Source organism: Aquila chrysaetos, chromosome 20 (genome assembly GCF_900496995.4).
Source record: "Aquila chrysaetos chrysaetos chromosome 20, bAquChr1.4, whole genome shotgun sequence".
Classification (NCBI taxonomy): Eukaryota; Metazoa; Chordata; class Aves; order Accipitriformes; family Accipitridae; genus Aquila; species Aquila chrysaetos.
In genome coordinates this window covers 19,756,850-19,781,452 of record NC_044023.1, presented here as the reverse complement: position 1 = coordinate 19,781,452, position 24,603 = coordinate 19,756,850, and the positions used below count along the sequence as shown (strand labels likewise).

Genomic DNA, 24,603 nt, shown 5'->3' with positions numbered 1-24,603 from the left:
AGGAAGAGGTCATACAGTCTGCGACTGCGGTATCGTACAATCCAGTTTAGGGTGCAAATTACCCTCTTACAGCACATCCTGACATTGAATAGTCTTGTCTTGAATAGACTGTAAATAGAGTGTATCCTTCTCTTTCACAAGGCCTTGGAGCAGGAAGCCACATGCCTTAGCTCTCCAGTGTTGAGGAGCCAGCACATCTGTGTGACCATGCACCTGCATGTGGCTGGAGATGTTCAAATACTGTCTTTAGAGCAGATTTTGAACATTAAACACAGATCGCTGGTTATAAACGGCCCCTGCACGCTGCTGGGGATTCAGCACCTGAAAGGCCATTTCCCAAAGCACGGAGCAACCTCTGCCGAGCTTGGCAGCGATGGACCCTTCCAGTCCAGGGCCAAACAGCTTGTTTTGGAGAGGTCGTGGGGCCACAGTGCTATTTATTGGGAGGCTCTCTGTTGCGTTGGCATCCTGCATGGAAAAGGTACGGGCAGCCACAGGGGTGCTTACGATTGCCCGTTGTTGTTGGCCGAGGCAAGCTAGAGAGGCTGCTTGTTCGGTGCCCAGTTGCTCCTCTCTGCTGTTGCCTCTCCCAGCCGTCTGATGGTGGCTTAGAGATGGGCACTGCTCTGCAGCCATGGGTGAATGCAGAAGAGGGATTAAGAGCTTGGCTTCCTGCATCCTGACTCAAAAGTAGGCATATGTGCTTTTTTTGGTGAGTAGAAACAAATCGGTTTCGACAGAGCTTTTTTAGGGAGTTTTCTCAGGCACAGGATGAAATTTTGAGGTGGAAAAAATTCACACATTTTTTTCCCCTCTATTGGGCCAGTGTGATGAGGACCAACTGTATTTTTGGGTGCTTGGGATCCATGTGTGTCACTGTTGAGCATGTGGCTGTTGAGGAACATGTGCAGTACGTACACGTCTCCTGCACAGAAATGTGGTGGGGTGGGATCCTTGCTCTGGACCCAGACTGGAGCTGTTCCTGGGAAAGAAAACATCAAGACAAAACTGGGGAGGAAAGCACCTCTTCTGTCCCACTTACTCTGTTCTGGCTGATGCTAAAACGGTATGTTGGGTACTTTCATAGTGTGTGTGTGTGTGTGTGTGTGTGTGTGTGTGTGTTAGTTTATGCACCAATGTTCATAGGCACATGTACGGTTTCTCTTCTGCATCGTGCTGTCCTAGCTGTAATCTGATAGGCATAGCCCATGGACAGGGCAGGGCGAGGAGACTGTGTCTGTTTCCACAAAAGCTTAGCTAAGTGCATTTTTCTTATTGTGTTATGGGCCTGATTCTTGAGGGGGGTTAGACGCTCTCAGTTGTGGGTGCTCAGCATTTTTGCAAGTCACCCTGCTCAGAAGTTGGTGGTTACTTTTTTTTTTTTTTAATGGGAAAAAAGCATTTTTCCATTTGCTTCTCCATAAACTGAAACCACTAAAGAGCCCTTGCTTAGTTTTCCACACACAAGCGCACACTGATGGGAGCATGAGAGGGACTGCAGGTCTTAGAAGGCTTTAAGTGTGTGAAAACAAGAAGTCCTAATGAAAATGGTTTTGCAACTTAATTGTAGTGGGTGTGCCTTTGTTTGCGAAAAGAAATGAAAGTGCTGGAGGCCGAAGTGCTTTCTTTATCCTCAGAAGAGCGAGCGGTATAAACTTCCCCGGCCAGTTTTGCCAAGGTGCCCGAGACCTGCAAGTCCCTGCAGAGCTTTGGCACTCTGCTCATTGGGACCCTTCCCATGGACTTTGAGCCCTGAGCCATCCATCCTTGCATTGCTCTCCAGAAATACCATGTTTTGTACAGTGGACCTTTCTTGGGCTCCTGAGTGCCCTTCTTAAAAGGTGGCTTGTTCGCATCACAGGCTCACTGCATTTGGGGAAGCCAGCGTGTCTTTTCCAATGGTTTTGAGATTCATGACTTGCCCTCTGGATGGAGATGCGGACCTCCCTGTAGCCAGCGTTAAGCCTATTGAAGGCGAGGGGCTTGTTCCTCCTAGCACGCTGTCCTGAACCCCGTGGGAGTAGTCCATGAACCCCTGCAGGTCTGGTGGGGCCAAATGCTCTGCTGCCTTCTGCTTCAGCCTCCTCAGCTACCCAGTGCCCCATAGAAACAGGATCCATTTTAAATAGATGCTGTTTGCAGCATCTTAGACTTGCTGTGTGAGGATGAGAAATGTTAACATAAATTCTTTAAATAACATGTAGTAGTGTTGAATGCACAGAATTATAAAACATTTTTATATTCTGAGACTCATTTGCATCTTCACATTAAAAACTGTGGTTTTCTTTTGAGGGAATGGTTGCAAGATCTGATTTGTTTTGAAATCAAAGCTAAATTTGTGTTCTTGCTTTCCTCTTTGCCCTTCATTTGACAAATTTTTCTTGTTCTATAAATACAGAAATGTAAACAATGGCTAATCCTTAGCAACAACCTGGAAAGTTAACATTTCTCTCCAGCTCCTATTATAATTAATTCAGACACTCTGAATATGATGTGATTTACACATAGTATTCCTAAGGCCAGGAGGTACTAATATCTTGTTAGAGAACTGAGGAAAATAACACGCTTTTGTGTGTGCCATATAACATAATTGCACTGCATTTTCTTTCATAAGAAGATGTTTAAAGATGCTTTTTACTTTACATTTGAAAAATGGAAGGCTTCTGCTTTTGCATTTGGCTGAAATTGTCTTAAATGTGTTTTCCTTCCTGCAGCAGTCAACATTGTCAAAACATTTTGCAAAGTACATTTTAATAATATGGGTTAAGACCATCATTATATTAATCTAATTCTCGGTGTAGGTAAATTCGTAAGATGCTTCTACTTTGCCATAAAAGTTTTTCACAGTAAACATTGTCTGTTTTCCCTGTGCAGAAAAGAAAGAGATAATATAGTCGACGGAAGGATAAATCTCTTCCATTAAAATTGTTAAAATATGGCTTGAACGGTCTTTCTCTCATGGTCCATCCTTTTACTTTATTTAATTTTCATTTAATTTTGTTTTGTTCTGTTTATGTTTGTTCAGGGAGTGTTTTTGTAGTGTTAATCTATGTAAGCCACATGCAGTTGAAAACTGCAACTCCCAAAAGGCTGTGATTAAAACATTATGGATGTGGCAAACCACAAATGCAAAAGTAAGTTTACATTTAGATTTTCTTCATAAAATATTTTATTCAAGTTTTGTAATACCTTGGTATCGTGGTCAGCATTGCCATAAAAATTCTGTGTTATATGGAATGATACAATCTGTGAAGCATTTCCCATTATGTAGACACCATGTCTTTAAATTATAGCAATTTCTTAAGATTTTAAAGCAAAATGAGCTCTTAGAAGTGTGATTAATAGCAGGGAATGAGGCTAACACTGGGTCATCAGTGGCACTCCATTACAAAAAAGGTTGGACTAATAAAAGCATCCATCTATTTGACCAATAAAGCATTTGAATGATATGCTTATAGTTTTTATCATACCGTAGTTACTTTGTACTGAATAAACTGTGATTTTACGTGCTGGAAAAGGAGCGTGGAACAGGCAGCACGGCTGAGGTGAGAGCAGTTGTCTCAAGTAGGGAAATATCAGGACTTTTATGTGAAGCTTGATGTTTTCAGAAGCCTTCAGGTTGCGGTGTCTAAATTTTTGAAGCCGCTGTGAAATATCTAAATCCCCCGTGACCCGTGCCTGCCTGCCCACAGTTGTTCGGTGAGGCTGGCCCTCGCTGTCCTGCAGGGAGGGGAGAAAGGAGGGTATTGTGTGTAATCATTAATTCAGAGTTAGGTCCGCAGCAGCCCCAGACATCAGAAATACTCTGCTGAAGCACAGGAAATGGGGCAGCACTTCTGTTTTCCTGGTGTGCGGACGCCAACCCCGTCCTCGAGTCGCACCTTTCATCCTGCCCGCTATTATGCTGTCAACCTGATGTATTAAAAAATACGCGGTTGCCTGAACAATACTGCATTTCGGTTTTATTTAAATACCTGTCTTATTAGTAGGTTGTACTGATTTCATGGTTTTGAACCTTTTTTTTTTTTTTTTTTTACTACAACAAAAGGCTAAATATTTTCTGAAAAAGAAAACGAAGGTTCTTGGCCAGCCACGGATGTCCGGGATTGTGCTGTGAAGAAAAGTACCAAATATTCTAAAACTTGTGAAAAAATGGTGAGAGGGGAGGCTTCTGGCCATGACGCTGTTTGCACATGAAATGCCAGCGGAGGGGAGATAAATGCCTGGGTCAGCTGTGACCTTGGATGCTTCATCTATTCGAAACGGGGATGATTTTACTCAGTGTTCGGTGGTGGTGCTGGTGCTCATCAGAAGGTAGCAGCGAACCAGGTAGGGGCCACGGTGCAGCTGGGAGAAAGAAAGGACCAGTGGTATAGACCACAACTACATCCTCTGCCCCTGTCCAACTAGTACAACGTCTTAAAGGGCTTATTTTACATAGGAGAGGGATGAAGAGACTTCTGGAGGTCACACACAGGGATTGTGTCAGGGCAGGAATGTAACCCGGAGCCCTGGATTAACCCCTACCGATAGGACCATCCATCTTCTCTGCCTGTACTTCAGATCTTTCCCGAAATCCATGTTCAGGATAGAGAAGTTACAGAAACCTCCCTGGAGGAGCGTTGCGATGGGCAACTTCTTGAGCATTACGGGGATGAGAGACGGGAAAGGAAAGGCTTTCTGGAAGGTGGCAAACCCAGGGGACTTTGGTGTCTCGAGCACCTTGGGGACTAATGTCACAGTGCCTCAGGGCCAAGAGATGGACGTCAGGTGTGGAGCAGTTGGGGGCCAGAGGTTTCAGTTGTGAGAAGAAGACCTTAGAGGGGCTTCTGGCCCCCCTTGGGTTAACAAAAAGGAGCTGGGGAGGTCTGCAGAGATTGGAGAATGGCGATGGGAGGCAGAAGCAAGAGGGTTGAGGATGGGAGAGGGAAAGGAGGAGGAAGAGGGCTGAACCATGCCTTGCTGCTTCAGCCTTGTGCGTCACTGTGTGCAGGGAGCTGGCATGGGCATGGGTGTATGTGTATAAAATTACACATGTACATGGTCATGCTAGGCAGATTTAAATTGTGTAGAAAGCTGTCCTTTTGCTTGTTTGTTCTAGGAGAGAAATGAAAACTTTGCATCCCACCTTTTGCAGCTGCTGATTTTTTAAAAAAATGCAAATAGATCTTTTATATCAGTGGTTTGGCCGGTAAATCTTGTTTTGTAAAACACTTTCAAGTGTTTTCAACTCCTTTCTTTACCCTTTATCAGAACAGATGCACAGCTTTGTATTTTCCCCTGCTGCCTGTTGTCTTGAGGTTGCACAGCAAGACTGCAAAGGCTTTTTGTTTGTTGTTGTTGAAGGGGAGGAAAAAACCCTCAATCCACAGAAGAGTTAACAGGATTTCGCTTGATCTGCTCGTTTATGCAATGAGTAATGCGAGGTTGGTAACAGCAAATTGTTGTTTATAAGCAAACATGGCACTGTGTAAACAAGAAGGCCTGGTCCCCAACTGGTTTGATTTCATGGTGGTCAGCAGCTGATGTATGTAATGTACAACCTTTCTGCTTCTCGAAATGTCAGAAGAATGACTATTTGTTTGTCTTGAGTTCTTCCCAGCTGTTTACTCTGTAATGCATTTGCCTCAACCTTGATTCCCTAAGAGTGGCCCCTTTCTCCTCCCTGCTCTGTTTACATTAGTCCTGCCCCGAGTGTCACCTATGAAATCTGTTGATTATTCCACCTGGTTAATGTTAAATTGCTCTTGCAAGATGATGTGTTTGTTCATAAACACAAATGCTGGGCCCCTTGTTTACTGTACCCATGGCAGCAATCAGTTATTAAACAAATATTGCTTTGTTTGCGGGTGTGAGCAGCAGTTTATCCTGCAAGGTCTGGAAAAAAACCTTTAAATGCTGGGATTTTGATAAAGGAGAAAAAGGGGAGCTTGTCCCTGGAATGTGGCTGAAACTCACTTTGGTTTGCTTTGCTTATCTTTAACTTGGGTGAAGGGGCTAGAAAGATTAGCAAGTTGTTTGGTTTTTCCAAGAGATTTCCTTAGTGTAATGATATCTATCCAGTTGTTTGCTTTTTTCAGAAGGGAGAGAGCACTCCTGCAAGACGACTAGCACAGCAGTAGACGGCTGATGGCTAGAAAATCCTGCATGGAGCAAACAAGGAGTTAGAAGGTCTAGGACAAAGATATAGGGCTATGAACCAGGTAATCACCCCGAAAGTACAGCCTTGCATTCTGTGTCAGCGTTTGGTCGGGGGCTTTTTGGTTTCCCTCTTCTCTCATGTTGGGTTTTAATTGATGCATGTGCCCTCGATGGAGTTGGAAAAGGCAAAGCTTTCACTTTTATTTCTGAGGAGATCTGAGGAAAATCTCTGTTTTAGAAGCAGAGTTGTTTGAATGGAGAGAAAATACCAAATTTAAAAACACGCTCTGTCACTCCTCCTCCTGCGAGTGAGATGACAGAGCTGCTTCTCTTCCTTTTCTAACTGGAAAACTGCGTTTACATCTGTTAATTTCTGTATGCTGGCTGTTTGCTCTTTGGGTTTTGGGAGTCCTAATTAGAGAGCGCCATCCTGGTAGTTGTTGCTTTTGGGTTGTTTTGCAAATGAGCAAGAAAAACTCACTCACACCATCTTTGTTTTTCAAAATTATTGTTTGTTATTGCTTCTGAAGGGGGCTTGGATTTCAAATGCTGGGCAGGACCTGTTAGCCCTAACAGTAAATTGTTAGGGCTTCGCACACAAAGGGAGTAAACCCTCTTAGAGTGACCTTGAAAGCAATGTTAACTCTTTTTGTACGAAGGTGGTGTCTGTTCCTTTATATGTGAATTAATCTGTTAAAATATCGTGAATATACATTTATAAGAAGCTTTTGAAGGATAAAATTAAATAATTGTCCTTTTCATCCCTTGGAAAAGCAAGCAACAAAATATGCATAAAAATGCGATATATTGTATTCACTAGCTCGCACCAGTGGTCCAAACATATTGTTCGTTTTGGCTACTAGAGCGGTGTTGGGGCTGGAGGGGAAGCGGGAGGTACCTGAAGTGTGTAAGTGGACAAGCCGGTCTTTAATTGACTCGTGTTACTGCGATGAATCAAACCTTTGCTGCATTAAACTAAGTGAAAATAGTGAAGTGAAAATTGTATTGTGCAGAAGTATTGCAAAGCTGCACCTGGCTTTGAGGTGGTTTTCGACTTCTGGAGGCTGGTAGAGAGTTTAGAAACACTTCAGTGGAGATAGGCATGGAGGGTGGGAGTCTAATTCATCTACAGCCAGCACTTGGTCTTGTGAGGTTTGATATCATCTTATTGTAGCAGTGCTGCTGCTGTCTAGCATCAACTAACCGTATTTACTAAATGCAACTTCGGCCTTTTATTTGGTTGAATAGTCAGTCACCTGTTTTTCTGTGAGGCAGACTGCAAGAGTTTATGTTGCAAGCTCAGAGCAGCATGCATACAAACAAACAGGTCCTGGGCTGTGAGAATAGCTGTGCAGTTTCTGTTCCTGTTTTACACGAAACCGCAGGGAGCCCCGCACGCTGCTGCGCCCGGGCTGGGATGAGCAGGTGGGTACGTCCCGAGACACAACAGCCACGAGGCTGGCACCAAGGCAGCTCTGCAGCCGCTCCGCACCTCACCGTGCTGCAGTTAAGGGTCCTTCCTTCTGGAAGAGTTTTTCCTCTTGTGTGGATGGTGCTCATGCCCATACGGTAGCAGTTGCAGAGTCGTATGGTACAATGAACTACGGTTTCTTGTTTGGTTTGGGGTTTTTTTTGCCACTCACCATTCCTTTCCTTCCAAATAAACGATGATCCCAGTGATGGTAAGGATGATTTCTGTCAAGCTCACGGCTTTTAGACAGCTCTCCCCAAGAGAGAGGCAGGAACCTCGCTCTGCCAATGATGGGATGTAAATGATTACATCATATTTGCCAGTCGCTTGGAAGTGGCCCAGCTCTAGGCTTTTATGCAGCTATGCCATGAGCTTCATGCTGAATATGGATTTTAATAGCTGTCAAGCTGAGAGGCATGGATTGAGATAGAGCTGGCTTTGCAAAGGGGGTTTGTTTATCCAAGGTGAGACTGGGAGGAACTTCTGTGTGCATGTGTAAAATGAAGGGAGGATGCAAAAAGCTCATTTGGCGAAGGTTGAGTTGTCCATCGTCTCTGCCTAATGCGTTGGGTCTTACCTCAAGGAAAGGAGTGAGACCTGTTATCTTCACAGCTTGGTATGTTTTGGTGCACTAGCTTTTCATGGGGACCAGCTCTAGCTCTTTTGAACGGAGCAAATGGCAACCTTTTAATGTCTGTTTCAATTAATTTTTCTTGGATTTGCTTGTTCTCTGTTCTTACTGTTTGTGGTCAGCAACACCCTCAGCAGAAGAGATTTCCTTAGGGCTAAGTGCAGTGACTGATTCTCTAAGAAGTTAAGTTGTTTGACCACGATTTCACAATAAGTCAGTGTGGCACAAGTGTGTTTAGGCTCCTGACTCTCCTTACCTTCTCCTCACCACAGCAATCTTAAATTTCAGCTCCTGCAGAGCATCAGTCAGACTTTCACTGAGCTGCCTCCAAGTAATTTCAGGTTCCCGTGGCCCTAACGATACACACGGCTGCCGGGAAGTAACCCAGACAGTGCAAGCCATGCATGCAAAAGGTGAAAGAGGTTGCGTCGTTGTATACAGTTAAATAAATAAAAAGTTGTGGCAGCCTGCATCTAGACAGGAGTAGGTGAAGCTGCTGTTCAGGAGACTTGAAGGTGGCAAGGGGACATAAACCCTGGTAGAGGTTCAGGTTGGTGGAAGTTCAGCCTGTCACTGGCGTGACCCACAGGGAGGAGGTAAGGCAATCCGCGTCCTTCCCCTGTTGGCCAAGGTGATGGGCTCAAAGCACTGGCTTTTCACTCACTGAATTTAGTTACGGCTTCACATTTTCCTCCTCCTTGCTCCTTTTTCACCTCCCTCCCCTCCCCATGGCTCTGCATCACCAAGTAGCGTCGGGAGGGCAGGGAAGGGGAGCAGCCCCATGTGAGCCAGGTGCCGGCGCCATGGATCGGCTTGCGGGGATGCTCCAAGAGCAGCGTGATTTGTTTCCCTTCCCCGGGGAGGCTTGGCACATCACCTCGGCGATGTGCTTAACCTCCGCTGACCCAAGGCTTGGGATGAGTCCAGCCAAGATGAGAGTGCCAGGGCTGTGCCCGTGTCAGGAGGCAAAGCCAAGGATGCGCTGTGGATAAACCCATTTCTTCTGGACCCTTTATTTCCTAAGCACTAAATGAAATTTCAGATTTTAGATACGTCTAGACATATACAGTGCACGATAAAGTTGATAATACATTAATCATTTTTAACAACAGGTAATATGCATAATTTATGGTGTTACAGTGCTATCTTTTTTGATATTTATGATGGATAATGCTCAGTTTTTGCCCTCATATTACTGCTTTAAATTATACCACAGGAAAATTAATGAGAAAGTAGATTTATGGGTTTCATTTGTTTGTCAATTCGGAAATTAATTGGGTGTTAATTTTAGCCGTCCCTCATCAGACCAGGTCTTTAGTATGTGTGCATTACTTTGCATTCATTGAAGCCTACCTCCCATTTACTGTGGGTCACTAGCTTTGCATACATTAAAATAGCCCTCAGGCTCATTCTCTTGATTACTTTTTGAACTGCCATGCATTAGAAAATTTACGCCTTTCTGTTATAATTATGAAAATTCGCTATTGGAAGATGGTGCTTGCATAACAGCAAGTATACAGTCTTGCTCAGCGATGTAAGATCATATAGCAAATCCCAATACATTTTTGTTCTAATCCTAGAAAATAGCACTCTCGACAATCTTTGTTGTGCGAGTTTCATCCTTTGAAATTTCAAGGATCCATTTTAATGCATTGAATTACCTCTTTAAGCTGAGGAAATATCAAAGGATTTCACCTCGTCGCTGTGTCTTTGTTTCCTCTTTCCACACATCCCGTGCATGTTCCTCCCTTGCCTTGCTCCAGGTTTGCCTCTCCTCCTCCAAACGCCGCTGTCAGACGTGACTCAGCATCGCTTTTCAGGACAGCGGAGCCTGACTCGCTCCGTTCCTTACTATTTCGGTTGATTCTTAAAGATCATCCTTAATTGCTCTTTGAATCCCCTTCTCCTTTCTCATACTCCTGCACAATTCAGCAACCACCAGTAGTGTGTAGGCGAGTGGCCTTCAAAGGGGTAAGCATGAAGTTTTATCCAAAAAAGTACCCTAATGTACTGACAGTTGATCTATAGTTAGTTAGTACATAATTATACCTAAAATACACCCTGTCAGCAGGATAAATGACGGCTACTGAAAACTCTAAAAGCATGACGGGTGTTCACCCATCTGCAATGACGAGAGCGGAGGGGTTTGTAAGTTGAGAAAGGCTGGTGAGTTCAGCGTGATCTGATTTAGTTAAATCATGCCATATGTTGGGATGGCTCTTTCTAATAGTCGTGCTAACCACAAACACAGGCAGAAAGAAGTCATCTGGTCCACCTGGCTAGTTTGGACTCCCCTCCCCAGCGTTATTTCTGTACTTAGCGTGGTGGCAGCCCTCGAGCTGCTCATGTGAAGCTGGCTGATTCACAGTTAATTGTGACATGGTGTAATTTAGTAAATGAGCAGCTGAACATCTGTACGCCTTCCCCCACGGTAGATCAAAGCCTTACCTTACACAAGGCTTTTAATTTCCACTAGTGAATCCTTTTTCTTTTACTGAGCTCATGGATGGCGGGACAGTGCTGCTGGCCGCCTCACCGACCTAGGGACGGGGTGTCAGCTGGAGAGATGGGTGTTCCGACATCGGCTGGGGACCGTCGAAGCATGTTCCTGGAAAAATTCAGAAGTGGTGGTGGGATGTGGAGCCTGAGGCGCTTTCCCCTGCAGGGCACTTGCTCCAAAGATACCGGGACTAAAAGAGTCCACCTGTGAGTTGGGCAGTGGTCTCCTGGGAAAGCTGTCGTGGTCCTCGTTGCTGATAACGGGCAGCGCCGGGAGTGCCAGGCTGCTTCTGCATTGCTTTTGTACCTGCGCTGGGGGTAAGAAGCAGCTTTGCTCGTGCTTTGCGTGTTGCCTTGCTGGTTGCGCTCTGGAGCGCGTTTCGTTTTCAAGAGGTAAAATCCTGTCTTTGCAGCGTTGCGTTGTCATGAAATGCTTCCAAACATTGTTTGGGTTTTTTTTTTATACTTACACACAGAAGTGCTCTAAAGTTAGTCCTGAGCTTGCTTTGGGGAACTTCTTACAACAAATAGGTAAAAAGTTTACTTATAAACCATGCATGTATGGATAGTATGCCTGCTGGAGAATTTAGGACTAGATCTTGTGATTTGATCGCTTACTTAAAACTGATTTTACCATTAACTCCTCTGCCTATAAAAGTAGAAATATATTTTATCAATCTGTGTTTTGTTTAATTTACATGTCCTTTCGTGGCTGGGCCAAGTTCTTTAAGGGCATTTATTCTGCTTCATATAAATAATTGATCAGCCAAGTTAATTTACTTCTGCCTGACTTGGTCAACCTTAATTAACTGCCCTAGAATAAAGACTGAACTTTTTGTTAGCTTAAAATCTTTCACAAATGTGACAAAGAAGGGATGTATTATGACAACAGTTTTGCTCTAGTACTGATCCCAGAGGACAGAAATGTTGAATGATCTTTATGTGCATATATATATTTGTAAACACCTCCAAGCACTAATAGCCGAAATAAAATTGTCAGCCTTGGAAGTAACTTTGAAATGGGCGGGCTACATTCTGAATCTGTAGCCCAGGTTGAGTCTGGAAGCGTATTAAAACAGAGATTTTAAGGCCCAGAAGACCCTGGGGATAGTTTTTTAAAGGTGATGAGATGCTTAAAGATGTAGATTGGTGCTTATTCAGGAGTCTTAAAAATGTCTCGCCAGATGCCTCCGTGTATGGTGAGGCATCTAAATACGTTTGAATATCAGTCCCTTAGTCTTTCAGACTTGCAGTGGGTCCTTATTCTGACAGGTGCTTCAGTCAGTAAATCCTCCCTCATGCTGACATTAAACAATGCTGCTTAGTCTTTAGAAACTGTACTAGTAAAAGAATTGCAGAAATTGCGCACTTCAGCGCCCACCTCCTGCCTACTAATCTCCATGCTTAACCTTGCTCATCTAAATAGTCCAGTGGAGCTGAGAGACGTGTATCTGCAGCAGCTGGTTTTTGTGATGTTACGGGCTTTTTTTTTTTTTAATGGATTAGCACAGAACATTTTCAAAATTAGGATTCCTTCAGGTTCTATCTTTCTAGTTCAAAACACCGACACTGGAGTCCTCAAAGATCATTTTGATTCAGCCAAAGTTCACATCTGACCTATGTTTTTTCAATTTTGACCATGCCCTTAAGAAATCAGCTGTCCCCTACGTCTGTCCAAGTCATCTGGAAGATGGTTAGCTGTTGTCCTCCTGTTGACAGGAGTGCCTTGCTTTGATTCTACTCCACTGAAATTTTACTCCGTTACCTTGAACGTAACATATTCACCAAGGAGATGAGCCAAACTGTATAGCTTTGCCTTTGAATTTGACTGCATCAAAGCTAAAAAAGGTTTTGTGCAGGTTAAGACAGGAATCTTGAGAAATTGATCACCGTTGTGAGATTTTTAAACCAAGCTGACATTAAGTCATGTAAGAACAGTTCTTTTATTATGTTCTCCTTGATTTCAGGATAAAATTTTACAAGTTCTTGTTCATACTGCAGCTTAGCTTTGGTCCCTTCACACAGGAAAAACATCTTGTGTCACCTTTAATAATTTTAAGAGTCATTCTGTATCCCTCCTAACATGAAATATCATAGAATTTTTATAAAAAAAAGAAAGATACTTACACTGGTAAGAACTCACCTATTTTAAGCTGTAAAAATACATTTTCCTTTGCAGAACTGATACTAGGGTCATTCTCCTTTGTAGAACACAAGATGGACGTGCTCTTTTGCCATTAAATTTCTGAAGTCAGAACATGGTCTCTTGCATGTCATGGAAGCTTTTATGGAGTACTGTATTTTGTATAATAAATCATTATGCATAACAGCTTCTTCAGCACTATTTTGGTTACTTGGTGTTCTGTTCAGACCAAAATCACAGTTTGTGGTGCTAGACCTGAAGCTTCAGTTCAGTTTGCACAGACCCCAGTCATGTTGCATAAAGTCAACCTTGCTTTGCTTTTTTCTTTCACAATTTTGAATGACAGACTTCACTAACAGGCTTCTGTAAGGCCCGCTCCTCTGTGCTGAGGAGAGACAATTATCTCAGCCATCCTCAGTGTACTATCGCCTCAGCTCATTTAGGTGTGCTCAAAAAGACAAATAATAATCATTCTTGCAGAAAGCTCTCGCAGGTTGATTTTCATGACATGACACTTAATGATCAAACCAAACTGTGATTATTTATGTCAACTCACATTTGACCACAGTGAAGAAATGAACAGTTTTATCTTTTCTCCCTTGAAAATCCTGTTCTCTATTGGAGGTATTTTAGCAAAGTGGATTTGTTTTGTATTGGCGTCCAGTTGAAGTTATATTGAAGTTGACTGCCTGTGAATGGGTGTTTATAAAGCAAAATTTGCTCAAAGGTGTTCACTTCTGCTTTTAAAATAATTCTTTGAAAGTCCAAACATCACAATTTTCTTTTTATTCTTTCGATGTTCTCTTTGCAAACTCTTGTTTCCAGCTCCATTTCCTTGATAGCTGCTGCCGATTCTGCTGGATACGATACGTAGGGTGGGCACAGCCAGTGGAGGGGCTGGGGCCAGCCCTGTGCAGCTCAGGTGGTAACTGGCTGGGGTACTCTGAAAGGTAAAATAGAGCATGAAATTTGTCCTGGAAGGGGTTCTCAAGAGCTATGATCTTTTTGTGACCAAATACTATAAATAATCCATCTTTTTCTCAGTCCTATAGGTTGGAAAAATTGTAGCAATTTCTACTGTTGTTTCTTTGCAGGCGCATTTTGCAATCCTGGAGACAATAAATAATTTCTTGACCAGTTTGGCTGTGAATTATTTTCTGTGTCCTGGAGAGATTTCACTCGGGCAAGCCAACAAATCGTGATCAGGCAGTGATAGATCTGCTCCTCAGCGGTGCATATTCTTCTTGCTGCTGTCAGAGACATCTCGGAGCTTTGGTTGGTGCTTTCTTGGACTCTCCTTAGTAGTTTATCCAGGTTCTCTCTTCCAGTCAATTTGTTGCATCAGAAGTGTTGGAGAATGAAATGTACTTCTTTACTGTTCCGGCACATTGGTTTTAGCATCTCTTTCCGCCATGGTGTCTGCTGGACGCACCTTCCACCAGTTCTTTAGTATGTCCTTTCTCCGCTTGGTGTGGTCTATGTGGTGGTGACGTGCCACCCACCATTTGCCATCGTGCATCGCAGCAGTCAAAGACATGAGTCTCTGGATATAACCTGCTAACCCAATCTTGCATGGCGGTCATCCTTGTCCAGATCTTCTGCCGAGGCAGATTAATGTGGTGCTCCATTTTCTCCAGTTGAGGCTTGACCCCAAATTTGGATGGAAGCAGAAAACAATTACATCAGTTTGTTCTTTTTGATTTATCTCTGGTTAAAAGAGGTGTGTCCTTTTTAGTAGTGTAGCATATAAAAATTGCATGGTATACCTTTGAGTAACTTGGGAGCTGTCTGGAGAATCTCACTCCTGTCTCTTCTTCCGAAGCAACCTGTGCCATGCAGTCGCTGCCCAGTGTGTAATCCAGCCTTGCTTGTTAGATGTAAACACTTATTTAGACCTTATCACGCTTGTGGGCTTTCCTTATAGTGCTGAAAATGAAAGACACACCATGCTCAGTCTGTGTCAGAGCGGGATCATGTTAAAACCCAAAAGCATTTACTAGTGGCATTGGGAAAGCTGTAGGTTTGTTTAGATCTCTGGAGCTTTTACAAGGGAGTTGACAGAAGCTTTATCATGAGCCCCCAAGCCCTTTTGTCCCCTTGCATAATTCGAAGATTTCACAAAACAGATTGAAAGAAGTTTCCATAGACCAGCTGAAATTTATTTAAATGTAGTCAGAACATTTGAATCTGTCCTAGCACCGTCCATGTGCTTGGGCGGCCATCAGCGTGAATAGATCCCGTCATGATTGGAGCGGGGTCCGGCTAATGAGTGGTTCACCCGCCTCGGACGTGAATCAGCGAGGAGTGCTAACGCCGGAGCGTGGTGGTGACAAAGCCCTCGTTAGTCAGCTGCTTCTCAGTTATGACATTTTGGTTATCGGCCGTATGGATCATCATTGCGAACATCTGAAGCTACCAAGTGAATGAGAGGTCTGGTTTTGGTGCGTTGGGCTGGAGCGTAGCTCTACACGCAGAGGCTGAAGCTGAATGTCACCCAGGGCCAGCAGACGCCGGGGAGCCCGTGCTGGAAGGAGGAATTTCTCTCTCCAGCTGGTACCGCACCTTTGGTGGCCAGGGGCTCCGAATTACACGCACGTGATGTTCCCAGGGACAGGGTTTTCCCTTGGTACTTTTCCGCTGAAATGCATTGCTTTCTCTCACCCTTTCCGGTTGATACTTTCCCGTATATGTTGGAAGGGAAAGGATTTTTCTTCTCCCTTTTGATTCGGGGTAGTTACTGAATTCAAACAGGTTCTTCCTTAAATACAAAGCATCTTACTTTCAAGGTGAACTGTCCTGCACAGAGGCATTTGGCTCATGTGTGCATGTGGTGAGTTAGCGTGGAGAAGGCAGCGTGCTCGGAGCGTGCGGCTTGCCTTACCGTACCCCATCTCCCCCGGGGTAAGGGTGAGAGGAGGAGCGCGAAGGGAGGGAAGGATGGGCCAGGGAAAACGGAGCAGGTTAATAACATGTAAATCCTGGAACTTGGGGCTTTGCAGGTGGAAATACCTATAAAACAACTCATCAAAATATCTCAAAGGTAGCAGCTGGCAGTTGAAAACTGGCACATGTGCTTTGTTTTGGAGGGGTCTTGTGCAAAAATGCTGACAGTTAGTTCCCAAAGACGTGTGAATCCCAGGAACTCTGGGGTGAGCAAGCGGGCACTCATCCTCATCCTCATCCTCATCGTGGGGCCTGTGACCCCCTGATAAAATTGATGAGCACAGCGTTGTAAAGCACCCAGGGACAGACATCCACCAAGAGTCGAGAGGGCTGGCTGTGCACAGCTGTGGCTGCTAAGATGATGTTTAGCCAAATAATGCAGGAGGCTCTTCACTGTAATTCCGTAGTACATCCAACGTCAGACCAAATCCATAGCCAAGAAATTTGCCAAAAAGACTAATTCTGCGAGCAGCTGAAGCAGTTTGCCCCAAACGAAAACTGATGGTGTCCAGCACATCCCAGACCTGGCCTAAATTGCTTCAGAGTAATAAAAGGTGCTAATTTGGCAATATCATGGTGTGAATGGAAACCGAAATAGTGAATGGTCTGCATCACCTACCTGCCCCTACATAGTGTATATCAAGTTTTTGATATCATCCATCATACGTTGCAAAGAATGACTTATGTGTTTCAAAGGAAAGCATCCAGATGTAACTAGAGAAATTTAATTATGGATTCTGTGTGTTCATTCAAAAATATTTTTTTTTCTCTAAGGGAAAAAAGATGTTGAGCAAATAATACTATATTTAGAACAGAACTAACTTACTAAAATTATAGCTGTACCAACAGATAAATAAACATAAACTAGTAGCAGGAACCATTAATGAAAGATAAATCGTATGAAGGGAAATGACAAATGTTTACAGTTTTGGCAGGATTTAAAACAGGGCATGTCTCCTTATATACAGCAACTGTTTTAACAGCTGCTTTTTTTTTTTTTTCCCCTCCCCTAAATTATTTCAGGTTTTTGAGTCATGATGCAAGAATCTGGGACTGAGACAAAAAGTAACGGTTCAGCCATTCAGAATGGAGCGAGCGGTGGCAACCATTTACTAGAGTGCAGCCTGCGGGAAGTGAGATCAAACGGCGAGACACCTTCAGTTGAAATTGGGGCTGCAGATTTAGCACATCTTCAGCAACAGCAGGTACTGTAAGATGTATTACAAGTTTCCTACTTACAGAAAAAGCATGAAGCATTTAACCCCCCCCCCGCCAAGCCCTTCATATTTGCCAGTCAGAGGATGCTTTTAGGACTTGGCTATGACATTCTGTACATTTTTGTCCGTAGGGGATTGCAATTGTTAATGTAAAGGGAAACATTGGACTTTCTTCCGGGGCTCCTTTTTAATCGTTCCCTGGAAATACCCAAAGATCAGGGCTTGCTTCCGTTGCCTGAATGTGTTGAGTCTGGTGGCAGCGATTGCGTGAACCGCTGTATACAAATAACTGGTTTCCAAAATATGTCACTGGGTGGAAAATACACTAACGTCAAGTTTTGTTTTTGCAACAAATTTTAATATAACCTAGCAACCTCTATCAACAGAATGTTTTCTATTAGTGAGAAAGGCTGTGGAGGTATCTGCTGTGGCAAAACATCAGAATAAATAAATAAATACATCCCATGTCAGTACTCCTCAATTCAGAAGAATCGGAACCAAATTGTGCATTTTGCCTTTGTATTTTAATTAGTGTATTTTCTGGGAAGTGACCAAGTTCGCCACTGTAAATTATCTGCATAATAAGTTTTGTCTTTTTCTTTTCCCTGATAAAATTTTGAAACCCTCCGAGGAAATTTTACACCAAAGTGCTGGGCATGTATCATTAACGTGTTTGGGAACAAAGGCTGCAGCAGAGCCATGGTGAATACACTTATGCCTAACCCACACTTTCTCTAATGCAATAAGCATTCTTAAAACCTTTTAAATAAGCGATTGGCAGCTGGTTAAGACTCCCCTAAGCGTACAGTGATCTTTTTAGCAGGTTGTTGTGGAGAAGAAAAAACCTGCACTCAAAAACAAAGCAAACTGAAGGCTTGAGGAGGAGCAGGGGACCCTGTTTGCCAACCTAAGACAGAAAGCTGCCATAATTAAACAAGTCAGAAAAATGGATGATACTAAATGCATAGACTTTGGTTGTTTCAATCATTTTCATCCTACAGGTTTTTACTTGAAGTGAGAATACCATCAGTGAGAAAATCACAGCCATGCTGAATTCATTACTGCAGTAGTCACACAAAACCACGGATAAAATTTCAATAACTGCAGGCCACAGTTGAGTAAACAGTTGCACTGAAACTTAATTCCTGTTGACTTTTCCCTCATTCTTCGCCAGGGGCACATTCTGATTCGTAGTGCAAAGACAACAGGGGTTACAGCTTTGATTAATATAGGACAGTGGAAGAGGAGTGGAACAGTAAAATACGTTCAACACAAAGGTCTCGTCTTAAAACGGCTTCGTATCAAAATGAGTTAATCGCGCTGCGTTTTCCATAGGAGCGCTATGGAATTTTCCAGTGCTGCTTTGTGCAGAGAGAAACAGAGGGGGGGTCATGCAAACACGTGCACGCCATAGACCAGAACTGCTCAGACCTCTGCTCCTCCGCTCCTACCACCAGTTACTAACGTTCACTGCCGGCGCCTTGTGCCAAGGCTTCTCCATAGCCATCCAGAGGGCTCATGCCGCCTCAGATAACGTCGTAATCTCGCGTGTAATGGGTTGTGTCATTCAACAGCCGCCCATTTGGTCAATTAAGGAGTGGCACTGATTCCTTCCTACGCCGGTCCTCCAGCCCTCCCCCAAAACGGTGCCCGGCACAGACACAAGTGCCGCGAACCCCGTGGGAGCAGGGCGCGGGGCTGGGGGGCTGGATTGCCAGGCTCGGGATTGCTTTCACACGGCTCAGATTTTAGCTTGTAGTTTATTTATCCTCTGCCAGTACAATAAATGTGGTCAGGGAGCTTGCTTTTCTCCAAGTTCTTGAAAGACCTTTATGTTCTGTGTTTGAATTCTGCTGTTAATTGGTTTTGATGACTAACTTCTCCGTGGAGTTTATCTTTTAAAAAGCAAGTGGATTGCAAAGTTTAAAACAGTTATTTAAAAAAAAAAAAAAACAAACCACCAAAACCTGATAACAACAAAAGGGTAATCAGAGCTAGCATAAAAATATCAATCTTTGTGTTTGGAAAATATTTTTAAACGCTGAAAAGAAGAAAAACCCGTTGTTTTCAGACAGCTAATGCAAGCATTTACAGATACACATACAACATGGAGCATAATGTTTAGATGTTTCTCCGTATACAACATATGCTCTCAGGTCACTTAACAGAATGCGTTCTACAAAACGCTTCTTCAATACAAATGAATGAGTTCTGAATTAAACAGCTATTTCTTAAGAGCATTTCATTCAAATCTTTTCTTTTTGCCACCTGGCACTTGTTTTGTCTGAAAAAAAAAATCAGCAGCGGGTAGTTTGAGCTTTGCTGTTGTGGTTAGTAATGTATTCCCATGATGAGCATGGCTGAGCGGTGAAACCTGGACATACAATGGCTTGTGCAAAGCATCTGTGCTGAATTTTGGTTCATGTTTTTTGTGAAATTTATGAATTTATAAGGACTAATAGCTTTGTTAGTATGAGAGAGGAAAACAGGAATGCTTTAGTTTTTTTAGGAAGTTTTAATGGGTTTACAAACTTGTAAATATTTTACCATGGAAAAATATGGAGCACCACAGATGTTCATATGTTTGAAGGAACAGTGTACGGTGTGAACACTCTTGTAGTAAGTGCAGGGAACACTCGTAGGACAAATTTTACGCTTCCCATGTCGTCTTAGGGTGATTTTGCCATGCAAGGAGACAGAAAGTGACGTGATGCTAAATTATTTTAGCATTAGCAATCTTGTAAAATGTACTGTTAAGCTGGGAGTAGCAAATGCGGGGATGAGTTCTACTATGTATAATAAAACCAAATAGCTCCAACTGATGTTTATATTTGTAATCGTGAAGTAAGAAAGCCAAAGCAATACAAGTGACTCTTCAGGGACAGTGCATCTGTGGAAGAGTTGGATAAAAATGCAGATATGTGTAGGAGAAATTGCCCCCAGAACCAGACTGAAAGGGAAGGGGAACCCTTTCCCGCAGTATTTTGGCACCTGCTGAGGGTGGGAGAGGTTGCCTTCCCGCTGCTGCTGACTCCACGGGTGCTGGTGGTTGGCATCTCGTGGGAATGACTGTCAGGATGAGGTGGAATGGGCAGGGTTCTGGTGACCTGCCTATAAAACCTGGCTTAAGCATGAAGGTTACCTGGGTCATTTTGGCTTCCTGAAGAGATCAAAAGCGGTCATTTGGCAGGGGGTCAGGCAGCAGGGCTCAGGAGCTTGCTCCCAAGATGCCCACAGAGGCAGAAGGAAGGGATGGGGCAGAAAACCTGGGAACGGGGTATCAGGCAGAGTCTGACAACATCTGTTGGCTCTGAGGCTTCACAGAAAACATCTGGGAGGTCCAGAATGGGTGTTGGAGTGACCCACAAGCTGAAAGTCAGGCTGGGCGAGGGAAGCTTGGGCAGAAAGTATGTAATGATGGGGTGACTCTTGCCTACCAGGGAGTAATAAATAAAGACTCATGGGGACAAACTGCCTTTTAATGTACATGATCACAGCTTTAGTTGCTTCAGTGGTTTCTGACGTCTACTCAAATAGAAGGTTTGATGCTTCAGTCCTAGCCGGTTCTTTTTTTTTTTTTTAAGCTTATAAAATAAATATTATATATTGTGTTTTATTTTTATCCTCAGGACTATTCATTAAAGTGTTCTTCACGTTATTAGCAGAGAAACAAGAATATGAATTGAACAAAGAGAATGAACACAAAGTTGAATTCCAATATATAGCAGCAAGACACCAAATGCTGTGTTGCATGGTGGCAGAAATACAAACCTCTCCACATCAATAGCAAGATCCACTTTGATACCGTAACTTCAAGTACTGCCCCACGAGTATAAAACTCAGTGTCTTTTGTCTAATCCAGAATGCTTTTGAACTTTTAGGAGGTATGACTTTAATAGTAATTTGTTGACAGATTAGCTGCAGAGATTGCAAAGAGTTTATTTTGCAGAACTGGCAGGCTCGTATCAGTGTTCTCTTAAGGAAAAAAACACACATAGCTGTTTTGCAATTGCTTGCATTTATTGACAGCCTGCGCTGAGCAGGCAGAATTGGAATGTTTGTATAATGTAAACCTATAGCTTGTCTGATAGAGTGTAGTGTACTTTTAGGTAGTGCATAGATTGCTTGATAAAAGAGGTTACAAGGTGACTGTTTATGACAAACTGGAATAAGAATACAAATGCAACTGGTACATGGAGAAACAAGGAGGAAGTTTATATAAAGAATTGTAGGAAAGTTTCTTTTCTTCTCTTTGTCTTTGAGCTGAACTATACTGTAATTATGAAGTGTCACTTCAGGCTTTCTGAAGAGTTTAGATAAATACTGGTTTTGCCATGTGTCCACAAAGTAAGGAAAGAAGATTTTTTTTCCTTGAAAAAACCTGACAGTGTTATATATATTTCATTGCCTCCTGTTTTGTACTTTTTACACTTTCATTCCACTGAATGTATACAAATGAAAAATACAATTTTGTTCATGTATAGGAGATAAAAAGGATGTTTGATAGACATAAGAAATTTGGACTAGGTTCTGGTGCCTGTGCCCAAGTCAATGATTTCTTCACAGTCGGTCTCACTGACTGCAGTTGGGAGTCTTTGTGGTATCAATGTGAAGATGCCACAGTTGGGCCCTTTGGCAGTAGTTGTTTGGAGAAATGTCGAGATGTGAAGTGTTAGACTGAGGGAAGCAAACTCCAGAGGGAATATGTGGTTTCTTCAGATTTTGTTCATGTCCAAAGACAAGGAAAATGTACAAGAAATGGGGGATTTGGTGTATTGTTGAGACGCTGCTTTAACTGGGCAGATCAAAAAGAAGATTTGACTAGAAAGAATTTTGAATATATCACAATGTAAATTAAAGTAATGCTTTGTTTTTAAAAAAAAATAGTTTGGTGAGTATCATCTTATTTCAAAAACTTGTGGGGAGAGGTTACAGACTGCATCAGGAGTTTTATGGTCCCATTGATCATGATGTGGACTTATCTCTTTAGAACAAAACTGCTAAACTAGATCCAAGATAAAGTCTTTGTTTCATATTGACATAACTGGGTTAGACCAAATTTGTTTGTTAGACTTTGAGGGAGCGTCCGTGTTGAGTCATTTTGTCCGAAGAGACATAAAGCCTAATTATTAAACTGCTGTTGCTATTGAAAGAGCCATTTGAAAGTATAGATTAAGCTCCATGCAGGCTATTAGACTGTGTCTGATTTTGTATTGTAGTACACTGATAATTGATGGTTGCAACATGGTGAGAAGATCACTGCATTTGTAGAGCTTGTGCTGTTTCATCAGAGAATGTGAAAAAACAACTTTACACTCCTGGTAACTTTGTGTTTTTATCATTCAGACTTTTCCCTGAAGTTCTCCCATCTCCCAACATTGAACGGAAGGTGACATGATGTCTTTTTAGTCATTCAAATCTAATAACTTTTAATCTGAAGGTTAAGTAGTGAGATATAAACTAAGAGATGATAATATCAATTTTATGTTCACTGAAGGGCACAATATACCTCTTTCTAGTAGAGGGAAAATTGTGCGTAAAATGTCTTTTGCTTTTCAATGGAAAAGCTGTGGCTCTGAGAGCTTAGGAATGAAGCAGCGCTGGAAAAATTAAATAAGTTTTAACATAGGCTGGCTACCTTGCCTGGATTTTAGAATCAATGATTTTTTTCCTTAATAATTCAATTTTTAGATCTCTTGTCAATGAACCATGCTGAGAACATTCACGCAGCATTCTCTATCCTCGCTATTACTAATGTCTTTGTTATAACTACTTATTGACATCAACAAGCCTTAAATTTTCTCTAACTGTTGAAGGGTAAGGGGAAACTACCACTTTGTTGCACTTACTGAGATTATTGTTTTTTCTTTGCCTTGGTTTTGTTTTATTTTGCTTCTAAGGTCTTTGATAAATAACTGCATAAATCTGAGTCCTCAAAGCACCTTGACATTGGCACCCAGGGCTCTGCAGTTGTGTGTGCAGATACAAGCATGTACATGCAGAAGCTGGGTCATTAGCCATGTAATCACCTGGATTATGTGCACATCCAAATCCAGAAGTCCTCTTTAGGCTATGGATGTCTATTTCTGTATTTATTTGGGTTTTTTTACAATAGCTGCTTTTACGTCTCCTGGTAAATTAAGATCATGCAGTAATTGTTTAGGTTTACGTGGGCTCTTTGAAGAGACGTAACTTCTGAAATATGTTTGCTGGTTTGTTTTTTAGCCTTGCATCTCATGTGAAAATTCAGCAGCGGTATGTTTGTTCCCAGCTGTTTTCGTAGGTGTGTACTCTCCCCTTATATTTGCCTATGCTTACTCATAAGCAATGAAGTTACACATTCAGGAGTGCTGTTTAGGGAAACTCCGCAAAGGAATGCTTTAAAGGTGTTATCCAGCATGTGTATACACTGCGGAAGGCGTTCAGTAGGCATCAGATATAAATTAAAAGTCCATTTCAAATGATTGATGTTATTCAGATTATTAGAGGCTATTCCTCGTCCACTGATCTTCATACTTAAGGGTTATCTAATATGCAGTGCAACCAAACCTGGGATATAGCAAACTTAAAATGGTAGTGTGCCTATGAAGGTGTAAAGCAGTCTTTAATTCACGTGGAACTGTTCCTCATTGTGGCTTTTAATGTTGCAAGATGCTTAAGCATGTGCCTAAATGTAAATGCGTGACTAGTCTTATTAAGGTCACTGGTACGTCTCATGCCTGTAAAATTAGGAATGTGCTTAAGTACCTTGCTGAATTAAGGCTTAAGTAATTTCACACTAATAAGAAGTTGCATGGATTGCTGATATTTTAGAAATAATTTAACTTTATTTGGAAACGCACTGCACATAGGGAGATTGTTTGGCAGTGCCTTAGCAACAGCAGCGGAATTGCAGTGGTTTTCACTAGTGTAGCCATTGATTTCAGTGGAGTTTTGTCTGACTTAAATACATTTAAATGAGAGCAGAATCAAATGCCGTGATTTCCTGTGTTATATTCTTTCTCCTGTGGAGCTCTATTGGGTATCACAGCAAGTGAGAAGAATATCAACAGTACTGTTGTAATTTATAACAGTAATGTTGTAAATAAAGATTGGGACATGAAGTAAAAATGCAAAAGTCACGAATACTCTTCATGAGTTTATTTAACTGTATAGCACCCCATTAATTAAAAAAAATTAACAGAAGGTATTTTTTGGAGCCTTAGTGTAAGCAGTGACATTATATAAGGACAGTTTTGTAGGATGAGCGTTGCTTGTTTTGTTGCTGCATTCTGTATTTTGTGTATTTCTGTGCTCCCTACATTTTCAAAACATAAACTGTATTTGCAACCTGTTTTAAATAGTGCAAATATATCTCTTTTTTCCCTATAAAAGCTATATATTGTGTCTGTAGAGTGTCTGTAAAGTCAGTGTCATGTCTCAGACATTTCTGAAGCCTGGGGCAAGTGCCAGCTTTATTACAAGTTGGGCTTTTCAATTTATTTTTAATCATATTTCCTCTTTTTCTTTTAAGGGTTTTTCTTTTTCTTCTTTTTTTTTTTTTTTTTTTTTTTTTTTT

General features: G+C 42.3%; 1 protein-coding gene across 11 annotated transcripts in view; it reads left to right on the top strand.

Annotated features, from left to right (window-relative positions):
* The window catches only part of FOXP1 (forkhead box P1), a 392,273-nt gene that overhangs the window by 206,258 nt on the left and 161,412 nt on the right, over window positions 1-24,603 (top strand). For 9 of the 11 annotated variants that reach the window (XM_030043708.2, XM_030043705.2, XM_041118643.1 and 6 more), the window contains one exon: window positions 16,852-17,033. In XM_030043708.2, the coding sequence (XP_029899568.1) occupies window positions 16,863-17,033 (171 nt within the window). In that variant the 5' untranslated portion in view covers window positions 16,852-16,862. Of the gene's footprint in view, window positions 1-1,046; window positions 1,067-6,046; window positions 6,204-16,851; window positions 17,034-24,603 lie in introns of those variants that run through there. The other 2 variants (XM_030043704.2, XM_041118644.1) reach the window with 2 other exon arrangements.